Below are 16,013 nucleotides of genomic sequence, written 5' to 3' on the forward strand. Positions count from 1 at the left end.
GATATTTTGATGAAAATCGAACACCTCTACCGACAACCCTAGTCAGATCTCACCTACAATAAAATTACTCCTGTACGTATTTCGGAAGGAAGTTTTAGGTAAAATTTTAATTCTATTTATATTATTACATTTTTTAATTATTTTTTTCCAAAAAATTACTTTCTTTCACTCTATTGATTTTTAACTTTCAATTACGTGAACCGAGATAAAATAATTCAAAATAATTTGATATCTATCACTCTAGATTTAAACACAATTGCATTATGAGTATGTACAATCAAAATATAATAAAATATGTTTCAATTATTTACAAGCAAATAATAAAATTATTTCGAAGTAAAATGTACTTCAATTTGATATAATTACTTTCTAATATTTAGAAAATTGAAAATATCAATTTTTTAGTTTTGTTTAATGTTTAATCCTAAATTGATTTAAAGAAGAATAATATTCTCTTAGGACGAATACTATTCTAGCTTTTAGTAGCTTATTTTTAGTTTATTTTATATTCTATAAAATATAATAAAGAGTAAAATGATCCTACATTTATGATCGACAGTGTCGAAATGTAGAATAGTAGGCATTTTATCTCACGGGAGTTGTCAATATCTGAAATACCGACTTCATAAAATATCAGTGGTTTTTAAGCGACCTCTTCGTTTAAAAACAGTAATTCTGAGAACTATTACATATTCAATTGAACTGCTGAACTCGCAATCGGTGAAGTTTCCAACTTCTTGCACCGCGTTCTTATTTAAATAGTTTTGAATAAATATTTATTTACGATCATTGGTCCAGTAAAGTAATTTTACTCGTATAATTCTTTTTGAACAATTATTTATAACACGTATATTATTCTTCATACATTATTAGAATACGTCTTTACTTCTTATAATAATTTTTCAACAAAAATATTTGAAACATATTTTATATAATTCCTGGAATATTTATTTGCATTAAATACTTGTTAAATAATTAATATTGAATGAAATATTGATCGTTAACAAAAATATCTAATAGTTTAGTTATACAAACGAAAATATATGAAGGTGTTTATTCGTTGTACGAAATTTTTACTTCTGCAAAGATTTTGTTCAACTTTGTCCATTAAGTATTTACTTTATTACCCACAAAAAATAAAATCTGTTACATTTTCCACTATATTTTTATAAGTATATTACACATATTATCAATGTATTGACAACGTCTTTTCCAAGTAAATAAGTTCAAATACGTTCTTATTTGCACTATTTTTAATTATAAGTACCTACACACGTGTTTAACACACTGTGCTCACATTATGGAATTTCAAAGGATAATACGAGTTATGTCGGAGGTCGTGTTTGGACTCACTTTCATTAAGATAATCTTACCAATTTATTGGTAATAGTTTTGATGACATTAGTGGATCCATTCCGCGTGCAATAAAAATCGCTTACGACCAGCTGTTAGTGGCTAGTAGTTCGCCACTCACTTATCGTGTTGTGTCCCGAATAAAGCTATTTCTTCAGTTAAAAAGGGAGTTTACAATCAAGGTGAGCGCTTTTTGAATTGGGCCGGATTTAAATTGTAGCGACTAAATATAAATAAAGCTCGGGATATTGTTGTTCGTGCGGTAATAATATTTAGACAAAAGCACGATTTGTTTCTATTTTTGTTACTATCGATTCTACCAAAAATTTTTGTAGAAAAAACAGATTACCGTTTTCTTGCGACGAGATAACGAATACATAGATATAATTGAATTTTAATTACTTATTATTTAGAATCTACCCTCGTTGAATAGGCGTGCGACGATAAATAACGTCTCCTATTTATTGACATATACGAAATAGACTAGTGAGGTTTAATCGACATTGATTCGGTAAATTTTGAGTTAAATCGAAAGAAACGGACAGAATACAATTTTAAGAACGGTCAATTTGGTCTAGACATCCTATCGATAGGGTTATTAATTTATATAGATTACTCAAATAAAACGTTTCATTCAAATAATGCATACGTATTGTCATTACTTGTTACTCGTAGAGTTCGATTGCAACGAAAAAAGTTAATGTAGATAACAGCTTATTTAAATAACATACATAGGCGAACAAATATTTATGTATCATTTTAATGATAAGACTATCTATTACATATGCACGCATTGCATTCTTTTGTGCTCTGTGTACCATAACGAATACGAATACTACGATACTCTTTGAGATTTTAGAGCTACCTGTTCTAGGTAACTTACCAGCAATTCAAAGAATATTATCAAGCTTCAGCGAAATATACTAACAGCGTATTATTATGCTGACGAATTTTTGCACGTATCTAGTCGTATCTAGATTAAACGTGATAGATGGTTGGAACCATAGGTGCACGAAACAATATTAAGTAATACGTATAGAAATAATAAAAAATGTAATCAATTCAATTATTTTCCATTTAAGAGTAGCTTCCATAGATTTAGTTACATTGGATCTTTTATATTTGTTCCGAATAATTACTACGTAATTATATTCCAATTTTATATGCTTTTCCAAGTCGTGTTTAGTAATTTCTTAATTTTAATATAGGTTTAGTTATTTGTTATCTGTTTCATATTTTTGAATTCGAATGATGGTTCTCGAAGAAACTAGACGAGGACTAGGATTTTTCGCATTGAAAATCAGGGCAAACAATTCAAATACGGGTATGTTCGTGTTGACACCCACGCTCTTCGAACGCTTATGCTTATAAATTATATAAGCAACCGTTATGTTTGGCTTCTAATGGCTTACGCTTATAAATACTATAAACTGGTATTCTACTTGGCTTCTATGCGTTTACATTTACTCGTGTACTTAAATATATCGATCGTGGATGTCGTTCGATTGGAAAATGTAAGCAGTTGCAAGTGTATCAAAATAAAAGATACGAAAGAAAGAATGCAAATGCTATTTTCTAACTTTAATAGTATGAAACTGAAATCCACGATGAAATTATTAACTACTCTTTTTCTTCTAATATGGCGAACATTTGTTAGAAACAATTTAAAAACCTACCGCACAGAGTTTTTAATTTTCCTTGTGTCACCTTTCTGATTCTATTTACTTTTTCTAGTATAATTTCCAACATTTGGAACATTCTTTTAAATATTTTCTTAAAAAGGGAAAGGTCATTATTCGTCCACTTTCGGTTAAGCGTGTATATAAATTACATTAACTCGATAACTTGCTCGGTCGTACAATTAAATTAAAATGGGAAAAGTATTCACATTTTTGTTGCCCTATCGCAATGAAATAAGCGTTTGCGAACGTTACTTATAACGTGACAGTGATGTCATAATTATTCTTGCGTTATACCGCGTAGGCGTAGAAACGGAATGCACCCAAAGTGTATCTATTGTAAGTTAAACCATGGGATTATAGCATGGTGATATTGGCAAGCATTGGCAAGAGAGAGATACTACAAGAATTTATACACGCACTACTTATCTGTGGTGACCAGATATTGTTGTCTAGTGTAAATCAGATGGCGTTGTAATTTATGGAAACAAGACGAAGCTGCTAGGGAATTCCTAGGGAAGTCCTAGCACTCTGGGACTAAAGAAGGAACAAAGAAACGATCTACAGTTCGTTATGAGATGTTATATGGTGTTAAATGAATGAGCCTAGAAGAGCGAATTATTTTCAGCATCGAAAGGTCCGGTCATCGAATTTTTCGATTTTATCTTAATAAATTTCTCTTGGAATTACCTACAAACAACGGATTCCAACTGCAGTACGTTAATAACGACAGTAGTTCCCGCTTCCAAAGTGAAAAATCGAGTTTTCCAGTTGCCCTGAATTCGGGGTAGGTAACGAATTTTACCTCAAACTGAAACTATAAAACGAAGAAGGTGAATAGGATACGTAAAAAATGAGAGAGATAGAACAATAAGGGGAACAGAATACAAAGAACCGTTTTTTCTTGGAAAACGTTTGTTGAAAAATACGTGTCAGCAATATAAGCTTGATAAAAAACACAAAGAGATTACAAATAAAAGCTTTATTAATTGTTATTATATCGATTACATTATCTCCGTGTATACTGATAAAAATCTTGCAACGCCTGCACCTGTATCTTAATAAACTTCGGTTGCCTTTGGGACCACAAAACTAGGTTTTTAAACATTCTATTTATTTCTATTTCGTCCAGATGAGGTCTTGGCTCGAGACAAAATTTGTCGTTGCCTCGATAGCGACGAACTTTCGAATCATCTTCTATTTCACTGTAACCGGTGAACGATTCTTCTACCTCCTCTCGAGGAACAGTTTCCTCTACGATAGTTTTTACTGTATCTGGAATGCCAGTAACGGTTGACGCGATAAAAGGAGACCTCTCTTCTTGATCTTCTTGCGTTTCTTGTTTTATTATTACTTCGTTTGCTAGTATTTTCTCCCATGATTTACATATAATAGTCTGCGTCATGTCTACCCAAACCTCGTTAAGTATATTAATGCAATCCTTTATATCATATTTCTTGTAAAATTCTTCCACCCCACCAGGAAACTCTACAATCTTCCTAAGCATGCGATGACGGTAGGAGGTTTTCATAGTCTCTATGATCCCTTGGCCCATTGGTTGCAGAATGGACGTCGTGTTTACTGGAAAGTACACTATTTCGATATTATCGTCCTGTTTCTTTTCTTCCGGTGAAAGTACGTGACCTTCATAATTATGTAGCAATAGCAACACTTTCCCGTAAGTACCGTCTTCGAGCTGGTGTTTTCTCACAGCCGGCTTGAAATGATTTTCCAACCAATCAGCAAACACGTTCTGGTCCATAAAACCATTCTTCTGAGCCTTGAAAATGACTGGCAATGGATCCCGGCAATGCTTTAGGACCCTTGGCCTTTCATATTTGTTGATAAAGATTGGTGGAAGTTTATGTGTTCCGGTTGCATTCGCACAGAGACCCACGGTAACCTGATCTTTTTTTTTTATATTTCCGGTGATTTTTCTTTCTCCCGCGTGGATCAATGATTTTTGCGGAACAGCTTTCCACATCAGACCCGTTTCATCCATATTATAAACATTGCGTAATTCTATGTTTTCCATCTTCAGTCGCTGTTGAAAGTTTCGGGAAAATTCTTCCGCCGCCATTATATTGGTGGTTGCACTTTCGCGATGGAGTTTAAGAAAACGAATGCCATGGCGACGTTTGAACCTCCATATCCAACCTGCACAAGCCGAAAATGACGACGGGCCGCCCAATTCTTCATTTAATGCAATCGCTTTCTTTTGCAATACTAAATCGGTAATGCAATCGTCTATTGCTCGTTGCTGTAAAAACCATGAGTACAAACAAGCATCCAATTCCACTAGTACAGGCTTCCGCATCTTCTTCCGTCCTTGAAATTCCGGTATCTGTGATGTTTTCCGTATATTAACTGCATTTGATTTGATGCGACGTATGGTTGTGTCACTGATATTGTAGTCCTTGGCCAATTGATTCCGCGGGAAACCATCCTCCAGTTTCTGTAAGATGTCGCTCTGTTGCTGTAGCGTCATGTAAACCCGTGTTTTCCTGGGCCTAACTGACATTGTATGTCGTACAATGATGTGACAAAACCTATTCCGGTTTCAAGGCGATCTAAAAGCAGACTACACGTTTCCAGGTTTCAAGACGGAAACTCAGATCCGTCAGCTACTCTGAATTCGGGGTAGGTAGTGTATTTTATCTCGAACTAAGACTCAATAATGCGAGATTCGAGACTGGAGTCGAAGAGAATTTCCGCCGCGTGTAGGTACGTGAGCTCGGCACTTCGGGCAACTTCGTTATGTCGATAAAGAAAACGAATATGAGTCTTTCTTTCTCGCTCTTGAAACAGCTAAAGTTCAACTTGCCGATAAATGATGTATGACTCATGATCAGATTTTTTTCTGACGCATAAAGAAGGAAAATATCGAAATAAAAAACAATTTCTAAACAATACCGTTTACAATAAAATGAGTTTTAAAGTTCCCTAATAACATTTTGTCCAATTAAAAAGTAAAATTTTTGTTGAAAGGTTTGTATATGCGCATACATATATAGGCAGGGTTTCTAATTGTAAGAGGAATTTCATCGAGAGATATAAAGTTATTTTGAGTTCTTTTCTTTGATCATTAGTTATATTGTTATTATCCACAATGATCTTATTCTATGAGCATGTTATACTTATAAGGTTTAAAAGAGTATAGAGAACAAGAGAGAGATGAAATGTCTGTTAATTTCTGCATTTAAGATCTTATGCTCTTATATTACAACAAATGTAAATAAAATAAAATAGTACAAAAAAATATAAAAACACACATGATTTGAACATATGTTTATACTGCATACAATATGGAATAACAAAAAAGAATACATATTGAAACATCCTTTTTTATTACAATGTAGGTCAGATTTTTTGAAGACAAATATCGGTTAAACAAAATTGATAATGTTACTATATACTTTAAAATAAAGCTTTTTAGACCTTTTCTTGTGAAAAATTAAAAATAATAATATGAAATTAATTTTTTTGTTAATGTTTAATTTAACACTTAGCCCGGCCAAATCTACAAGATATTTCTGAGACATAGTGGACCTTAAATAATTCTTAATTAGCTAAAGTTTACTAAATGAATCCTTCTCAGAAGCTACTGTTGTTACAATTATTAATAGTATTCTTAGACCGATGCAAACATTTAGAAAAAGGTCACCAAGTCTGCAATCCGTTAACAAGTTCAACAGACCTAATGGCTTTAACTAAAGGTCAGTAAAATATTGCTTTGATAAAGATAAAGCTTTTATATCTATTCACATCGCTTTTAGTCGTGATGAGATATTTTTGTGAGATATTAAATTGAAGCAGACAGTTAATCCTGCTACAATATTTTCTACTAAAATGTAAAATACACGCTGTCTATTGTTCTGCAAAAAGTTATTGCTACAATTAAGCATTCGGTAGCAGCATTTCTATATTAGTTATACCTTCCAGTCTTATTTGCTCTGTTATTGTAGGTTTGAACTGTACAATTACTAGAATGGATATCTTTTCAATTCCTTTCCCTGGAAAGGAATAGGATATCTTTTCAATGTATTACTTATCAATGTTGTTGCTTTAATCTATTTTTTGTTTTCAAACTTGAAATCATTTAAAGCATTACATTGTAGTGGTTAAACAACATTTTGGGTGCTATTTGTTTTAAAAACAAGAGAACCATTTGACATGACATATTAATAATACATATATAATCATAGAAAAACAAAAATTGTTAATGCATGGAGATTCGAATTCGCATCCTTGGAATGGATAGTTAGAAACTTTGCTGTTATACTAATAATCTTTTTTTTAAATATTCAATAGTGCGATCTATTCATTTACTATGTTATTATTCATTTTATTCACTAAATGACTCAAGGAGGTTCTTCTGGTCTAGATGTCCAAAAGATTGATTTCAATTTTTTATAGTTTTAAAAAACTTTCTGTTGTTGAAAACATGTTTTTAATTTACTAGATTAAAAAATTAACGAAGTTATTGGAATTGAAAGGTAACGGAATGCGGGTAAAAGTTGGGCATCTAATATTAGACCTCTGTTTATCTCCAATAGAAATCGGTAATAATGCTCAGTCGTAGCAATGCTTCTTTGTTTCATAACCAATCACGTAATTCTTTGTTTTATCCGTTGGTTGATGTCGAAATCAATTCAGCGTTAACAATTCAATCAAAATGGTAAGTGTATGATCATTTTTACAAATGATGTATAGTATATTAAATATATCATTAAATACTAAAACGTTAACTCCGACACTACTAAGTTAACTACTACTATACTTCGACCACAATATTTTTCGCCATATTTGTTTGAACGTGTTAAAAATGTGTGAATATTTGTTAAAAAACTTGTTCTCATAAAGACTATTCAAATATTTAACACATTGACTTGTCACTTTAAACTGTCTAGGAATCTCATTGTCGACCCATTATAGTATACAGGAAGTCAGGAATCATTTTATATCAGATAATCATCCTATTCGGAAACGAATAATTTCTCATTCAACTTATTCAAAGTTATTTACGATCTTTTAATTCTTGTATACTGTTAAAGTCAATTTAATTTGAAATCGAGTCAATTTGATTTTGAAAAAATATTCGATTTACATGAATTTTATTGACCTCCACCAGCATTACTCGAAGGATGTACCAAGCAAGAAAAAATGCATTTTATGTTATTTTGAACAAAATATACAGGTTTGTTACCTTGATATATTATTTGAATCAATCTGATGCGAACAAAGGTTTTACTTTTTTTTTAAAGGATGGACATATTTTTGGTCAGATTTATTATGTGTTTCATTTTTCCGAAAATGTATAATAGTTAATTATAATTCAAGCGTAAGATAAACATTCGGAATTAAATCAAAGCTATACTAGTAGCGTTAACGAATGCCGAGCATCAAACATAGCATAAATTTTATATGCGATTCATATTGCTAACAATAAGTGCAATGAACAATAATAAAAAACTTTCTACCGGGCCAGACCACCTACCACAAATTATTACACATTATAACTCCTGTAGATGTATTGGATCAATAATTGGTAGAAACATCATACGTAAGTACATCTGTCGTCGTCGCATAAATCGTTGGACAATGATTTAATTTTATCATATCCTCGATGTATTAGTTCTTCATGTGTATATTATATAGATGGAGATAAATCCGACTTGGAATAACACAAAATTATAAAAACGTTGTTGCAAGATCAAAAATAAATATATAGATAAAAAGACAAGTATAGTTGGCTTGGCGTGTAAAACTCAATCACCTAAAGAACATTCGGTAATTGTTTGTAAAAAATGTATAAATAAATCTCAGTTTATATTTATATTAATCTAGTTCTAAATTACTACTTCGATTCGGTTTAAGTTACTAATAAAGCACCCAAAATCAATTATGATCTTTTATATTAAAGAAAAAAGAATTATGTTTACTTTATATAAGCATAATGCGTAAATAATATATAATTCCTTATACCCATATTTAATGAGTGGTGATTAGATCTATTAAAATATTATGTTTTCGATGCATATCTGTTTGACCCACACCGGAAGCATTGATGTTTTTAGTTACCGGTGTCCTCCCGAGAACGTACAAGGACGGCCACCGTGGTGGGTTTTAGTGTGTAAGTCCCGATTTGGTGTTTTCGGATGCGGTGAATCCCACATTCGCCCCGACTCCTCCCCAAGGGGTCAGGGAAGTATTTCGAAGATCTCCCATACGTAAAAAAAAAGTCACTTCAAAGAAGTACATCATTCTAACTGTTATTATTTCTCTATTCAGACAAATAAAATAAATTCCATACAAAACACTACTAACTCTCTTCGTGATAACTTCAACCACTGATATAAATCTACATAAGAGTGTACCTACACGTAATGAAGCATAAGAATTATTTAAGCATATACCCTTAGATGTCTTGTTATGGCCCGTTGACGCTCTTGAAAAAAAACATAATTGAAGGGATTACATTAAACTTTTATTGTCTACATAGTTGCGTAAAAATTTACATTACATATGTATATATAATGTAATCTTACATTTACATTTGAACTAACTTAAGTCTGTGACGATAAACAAACAGAAATACAGTTGTACTGTACCATTTATAACTCTAAATCAGATAATTTACTGACTAATATAAAAATGTCAAAAATTTTGTGTTCGTTAAAACGAAGTTCAACCGATTTAAAATTCATACAAATTGAACCGTAGCTAATCGTAGAAAGTCAAACAGTGCGCATGCGCACTTATGTGTGTGTGTATGTATAATAAAGTTCCGTTGTGCTAGCTTGAATTACGTGAATGTGTAGCAATTCGCGCCAGTAGCGATGACAGCAGACGACCACAGATATTGGTTTGGTTTGTAAGCATTGTTCCGTTTGTTTAAATTCAAACAGTTGTGACTATTTAGACATAATTGAGTGCAATTCATGTTGTCATATCGGTGTCGTAAATGAATTTATTACATTTATACAGGACAAGAACTAATTTTGATGATTAGAATGACGAATGAATAATCGTGAAAGTTCGGTCTTCTGTAAAATAGCGCACAAACAACATGGAAGTACTAGATCCTAGTGTCTCGAGAGATGACCAGCCTTTGTATATCAACGATTCCTTGGAAATAGGTCTGTCTCTAATAGTATACACTATTCACCGCCACAGCTTGCATGAACGTAGGAAGACATTGTTTGGAAACAAAAGATTGACGAAGCAACGCACGAACTCTTCACAGTACTGTCACCTGTCAAAGTTTTTGTACGCTTTGTTTCATTTGTACTAAACTGAAAATACTTTGAAATCATCAATTTTTTACGGTTATTTTTTAAAAACATACGTTATGATCACACCTCAGATATTTAATCATTTATATACATAGTATACGGATAGAAAGATTTGCGGTAAACAATGAAAGGAATATATGAATACAATAAAACCAAATTATAACAACAAATGTTGAAAATGAAAAAAAAAACGAGATTCTACAACATATTATCAGAAGATGTGCCAGGTTAACAAAACAACTTCACACACTGTTGAATGTATAATTAATGCTTATAAGTAAGGTATTAGGAATAGTGATATTAAATATTTAAAGAATATTTCTTCTTAATTTGTTACTAAATGTAGTATTTTGGAATATCAACCTTATTTCTCATTTATCTTAACTCCTTAGCTTCAAACATTATTATACATTGTAAATTAAACATTAGCAAAAAATTGTAGATTTATGAAACATAAATATATATATATATATATATATATATATATATATATATATATATATATATATATATATATATATATATATATATATATATATATACATCTATGACAAACAGAAACTACAGACTTGTCCAAATACATTAGCATGCAATTTATACAGACAATCAATTCCAAGAAAATTGCATAAAAAGCATCGTAACTGATTATTAACAACACATAATATACTATTTGGCATAGTGTATACTATTTGACAATTACCTACATGTTTTGTAGCTTGATACATGAATTTACTGAATGTTTTATTTAAATAAATTATAAATTATTCTTGGAAAATAAAAGGAAAGTATAAACATATGTTAATAGCAGTTTCGCAAAATTAATCTCTAACTATATTGCTATTAATTGATAATAATAGGTAACTTATGTATAAAAACAGATTTAACATTGTCATGCAGAATACTAATATTAAACTAGCTTATTTTATAAGCACTATAATCAGTAGTTGATAAATACAACTTCAATTTTTTGAACATTCTTTACATTTAAGCATTATTTAGTATAGTTATACAAAAGGCAGTATACAGTCAATTAAATTAATATTTGCACACACTAGAATTTTTACTTACAAATTTAACATTTTTGGTTTTAATGACCATAATTTAAAAAAAGTGCAACAAAAATGGGAATTCAATCTACATTCAAATTTTATTCTGATCCCAAACATAAGGCACTAATTGTGCAAGAATATTTACTTTATAATTGTCCAAAGTTACTGTAAATACATCTCCCGAGTCCAGACCTAAATCCAATTGAAAATGTGTGGAATAAATTAGAAATAAAGAATTAAAAAGACTACAAGAACATTGAAGGAAAGTTTAAAACAAAGATGAAAAGAAGAATGGAATAACATAGATATTGTTTTATTAAATAATTTTTATACTTTTGTTAATTAAATAATTTATATTAATGTAATATATAAAAAAATATTTATATTTATTGTCATGAATGAAATTAGAGTGTGATAAAGCAAAAATTCTAGAGTGTCCGAATATTAATTTGATTTACTGTATTTACATTTAATTATGCAATTTTGTTTTCAGTTAGTGCATCGGATATACCATCAGATACAAAGTCATGTATAAAAACAAGGTATACATTGGGTTTCTTAGGATTTCTAGGTTTTGCTCTTGTGTATGCTATGAGAGTAAATTTATCTGTGGCTATTGTTTCAATGGTTAATCAGACAGTAGTAGTGCCACCTACTGATAATAATGATACCACCAATGTTTACTATAATGACAACCTCAGGAATAAAACCTTTATAACAGTAAGTTTTGTTATTTTTTGAATGCTTAATATCTGTTTTAATTATTATATAATTAATATTTTTCATACTTTCCAATATTCATTTTGTAATTTTCATTAATGCTCAATATGAATATTTATTAGTCTTCACACGCGCGTGCGCGCGTATAAAATGTATTCTTTTTTTCAATAAAATATTCAATTAAAGTGTATATGTATAATACAACATGTGCACATTTAATATTGATTCAGATCAAATGTCAATATTAGTTGTGCTCGGTTATCATGTCTATTACTCATATAAATTTATCACTTTTGATATGACCTAAGTATATGGATGTAACATACATTATACGCCTACATTCTTTACTTTTATCTTATTATATTCTACTTTTTTTAAAGTTTGATTTAAATAAAATATTTTGACAGCTTTTTTTATATTCTAAATAACATTTTTTTTTCCACCCTTATCATTCTTAATGTAAACTAAATGAATAGTGCCCTTTTGTGTATGATTTAAAAGTTCTATTTAAGATTAATATAATTTATTGATACTGAAAATAAATTATAATTTTTAAAGAGTTCAGGAGAATTTACTTGGGATGAAAAGACACAAGGTATTATATTGGGGGCTTTTTTCGTTGGCTATGTAATTACAAATGTCCCAGGTGGTAGAATGGCAGAGATATATGGTGGAAAATTAATATATGGATTGGGAGTATTTCTGACTGCTGTATTGACTGTAATTAGTCCTTTTGCAGCATATGCAGGATTAGTACCATTTTTAGCTGTTCGAATAGCAGAAGGATTCACAGAGGTAAATTTTTTTATGATGAAAAAAAATAATCACATCTCAAACAAGATTTATTAATTTTTCATTGTGTTTCGAATAGGGTGTTACATTCCCTGCAATGCATAGTATGTTAGCACACTGGGTACCTCCTTTGGAAAGAAACAAATTTGCTGCTATAGTGTATGCAGGTAATTAATATATCATTTTTAATATATATTTAATTTATCATATTTACTTTCATGTAGGTATAAATTTTGGAACTGTTGTATCATTACCAGTGAGTGGATGGTTATGTTCATTACAACTTTGGGGCGGATGGCCACTTGCATTTTATTTATTTGGAGGGCTTGGCATTGTATGGTATGCATTTTGGTTGATTTTTATATTTGACACACCTGCAGAGCATACAAAAATTGATCCTCTTGAAAGAGCATATATTGAGGCTACCGTGGAAAAGAAAAATCAGGTTCATTTTAGTTTTGTTACAGTGTCATATACAGATTTTTTTACTGATTAAAATTACCGTTGCTTATATCAAAAACAGGTTAATAACTCCAGTGTTCCTTGGTCATCAATATTTACATCACTACCTATATGGGCTATAGCAATATCACAATGTGGACAGGCATGGGCGTTTTATACTCTTTTAATAGAATTACCGACATATATGAACAAAATCTTGCATTTCGATGTACAACAGGATGCATTTCTTTCAACATTACCTTATTTAAGTTCTTGGTTAGTCGGACTCGGTATTTCAAGTCTTGCAGATGCCCTTCTTGTCCGTCAGCTTTTTTCTCCTTTAGCATCAATGAAGTTATGGAACACTGTGGCTACAGTAGGACCCAGTCTCAGTTTTATTGGTGCTATTTGGGCTGGACGTGATAGTTTAACTGTAATGATGATGCTTGCTGGCTTAGGATCCCTGCAGGGTGCAGTGTATGCTGGGAATCAAATGAATCATATTGCTTTAGCACCACAATATGCAGGAACCCTCTATGGTCTTACAAATGCTGCATCAAATGCTTGTGGGTTCTTGGCACCATATGTTATTGGAAGTATAATTGAAGGACATGTCAGTATGATTGAATGTACACTTTCTTTTGTTATTAAGAATGAACTTATTTTTAGTAAATCATTACAGGAAACACTGGCTCGTTGGCATACAGTGTTTTGGATGGCAGCAGGAATAAACATGGCAAGCAATTGTTTTTACCTAATATTTGCATCTGCTACAGAACAACCTTGGAGTAAAGGTACAAGTTGATGACAAAACTTCATTAAACGCGAAATATTTAGTATGGAGAATAATTTATCGCTAGACCGAGTCGCGCTCAGTTCGTTTTAGTCATTAATTCATATGTTGATAATTTTTGTCAGTTTGCACAAATTTTATCTTTCAATTGCAAATTTAATACAATGTCAAGTTCTTGTAATTGAAGAAGTCTCAGCCTAGTAAAATTTATTATATTAATTTGCTAAAATAACATTAAATTAGCAAATAAATGTAAAAATTTCATGCATCAGTATTTAGTATTGTATTAGTGAAGTATTGAATGTACTTTATATGACATTCCAATGCAGCTATTTACATGACAATATAACATTTGATAATAGTATATACTTAATTTTCGGTATTTAAATCGATTTTTTAATACCTAGATTGGAATAAATTAATGTTAACTTTAACATAAAAATAATTTAATTTATTTTAATATCATTATAAAGAAATGCAAATATTATTGCAAATATTGCAAATATTTTTTATATCTAAGTGCAAAGAGCACTGAAAAGTCTATATTCTTGTTTGTATGCAAGGGTTTCATTTGTAGCATATATGTAACGTATAACACAAAACAAAGAAATACGATTTCTAAACAAATTATATTTTTTTTTTATATTTTTGATTTATAATGACAAAGGGTGATAAATTTCAATTTCACACTTTTTATGGTGATAACCAATAGTAATATGGTGCATAAATTTAAATTAAAAATATAATGATATAAATTTCTTCATAGAAAATACAAAAGTATTTGTAAAAATGATGCATTTAGATATTAAAGATACCACCGTAATCTTCGGTTTTGAGACAAAAAATTGGGTTTGCAAACAGTTCTTGAATTCGAAGTTGCACTGAGAATTTGTTTTGAAATTGAAATGTCTCCGGTTCGAAGCCGGATTTTGTCGGCACATTTGCTGGTCGCTCAATTCGACAAGTCTAAAACGCTAAAAAAATATAAACAATGGTGGAGGTAACTCTATGCTTAAAATTTGAGAACAAAATTCTGTGTTGAAACTGAGGATTACTGTTCTATGTCAGTGTGATACAAACTTTTATAAAGACAATTCTTAGATATCAATTAAACTGTTACCCTTCACGTAGGATAACAATTTAGTAACTTATATAATGTCGTTATTTTGTCTAAAAAATAAATAAATAATTAAATAAAAAGAAAAAAGGAAATAAAATGTTATTAGTATACTATAATAAATATAATTTATAACATTTTATCCATCTAAATTATTAATAACAAATTGTAATTATTGCATATAATTTGTGTGATAACATATTTCAAAAAAGAAAGATTTATTTTTTCTGAATTTAAGATGAAAATGCTTATACTTCATTGTAATCATAATTTATTTTTTTTATTTTCTAAAATGATTAGTGTTCATTGTCCATTTTCAAGTAACGTCAACGGATTAAAGATAATGAACATTTCGATACACATAAAGTAAATAAAACATATTACTATTATGATTAAAAGAGTTATACTTTATTTATAAATTAATTACAAAAAGCTGTTTATTGTAGACAGTTGTACAAAAGAAATAAAAGAAACAATCACCATAAATATTTATGTAAACACCAAGTTTTACTTACTTAATTCCTTACCTCTTTTTTGTACTAAGATATGAAAACTGTATGTGAAAATAAATCATGTACATAAAATTAAAAACTTCCCATTTTAGAAATTGTACATGAAAGTGTGAAATTGTTATTTAACGTATTTAAACAGTATAAATGACGGAAATTATATTTTGTACAGTAAAAGTTGGATAATTTAAAAATATTTTTGCATACAACTCAAAAACTAAAGCCAAGCGGCAGTGTTATGTACTGAAACAAGTTATTTAGAATG

At 30.3% G+C, this 16,013-nt stretch overlaps 1 protein-coding gene and 1 long non-coding RNA gene across 4 annotated transcripts; both read left to right on the forward strand.

The window, feature by feature from the left end:
* Positions 1–1,400: 1,400 nt before the first annotated feature.
* Positions 1,401–15,344, forward strand: Mfs10 (major facilitator superfamily transporter 10). Of its 3 annotated transcripts, XM_076325461.1 has the most exons (8): positions 9,804–9,906; positions 10,020–10,171; positions 11,870–12,096; positions 12,655–12,891; positions 12,968–13,055; positions 13,113–13,333; positions 13,412–13,942; positions 14,012–15,344. In XM_076325461.1, the coding sequence occupies exons 2-8, from the start codon at positions 10,102–10,104 to the stop codon at positions 14,132–14,134; spliced, it is 1,497 nt and encodes a 498-aa protein (XP_076181576.1). In that variant the 5' UTR covers positions 9,804–9,906; positions 10,020–10,101; the 3' UTR covers positions 14,135–15,344. The 3 variants fall into 3 exon arrangements, with proteins under 3 accessions (XP_076181577.1, XP_076181576.1, XP_076181578.1); XM_076325462.1 differs by lacking the exons at positions 9,804–9,906; positions 10,020–10,171 and adding an exon at positions 1,401–1,535; XM_076325463.1 differs by lacking the exons at positions 9,804–9,906; positions 10,020–10,171 and adding an exon at positions 10,181–10,301.
* On the forward strand, positions 4,587–9,278 carry LOC143153852 (uncharacterized). The gene is made up of 3 exons (XR_012993933.1): positions 4,587–6,020; positions 6,542–6,748; positions 7,943–9,278. It is a non-coding gene; the product is annotated as an uncharacterized LOC143153852 (long non-coding RNA).
* Positions 15,345–16,013: the final 669 nt, after the last annotated feature.

This window comes from Ptiloglossa arizonensis, chromosome 13, assembly GCF_051014685.1.
Source record: "Ptiloglossa arizonensis isolate GNS036 chromosome 13, iyPtiAriz1_principal, whole genome shotgun sequence".
NCBI lineage: Eukaryota > Metazoa > Arthropoda > Insecta > Hymenoptera > Colletidae > Ptiloglossa > Ptiloglossa arizonensis.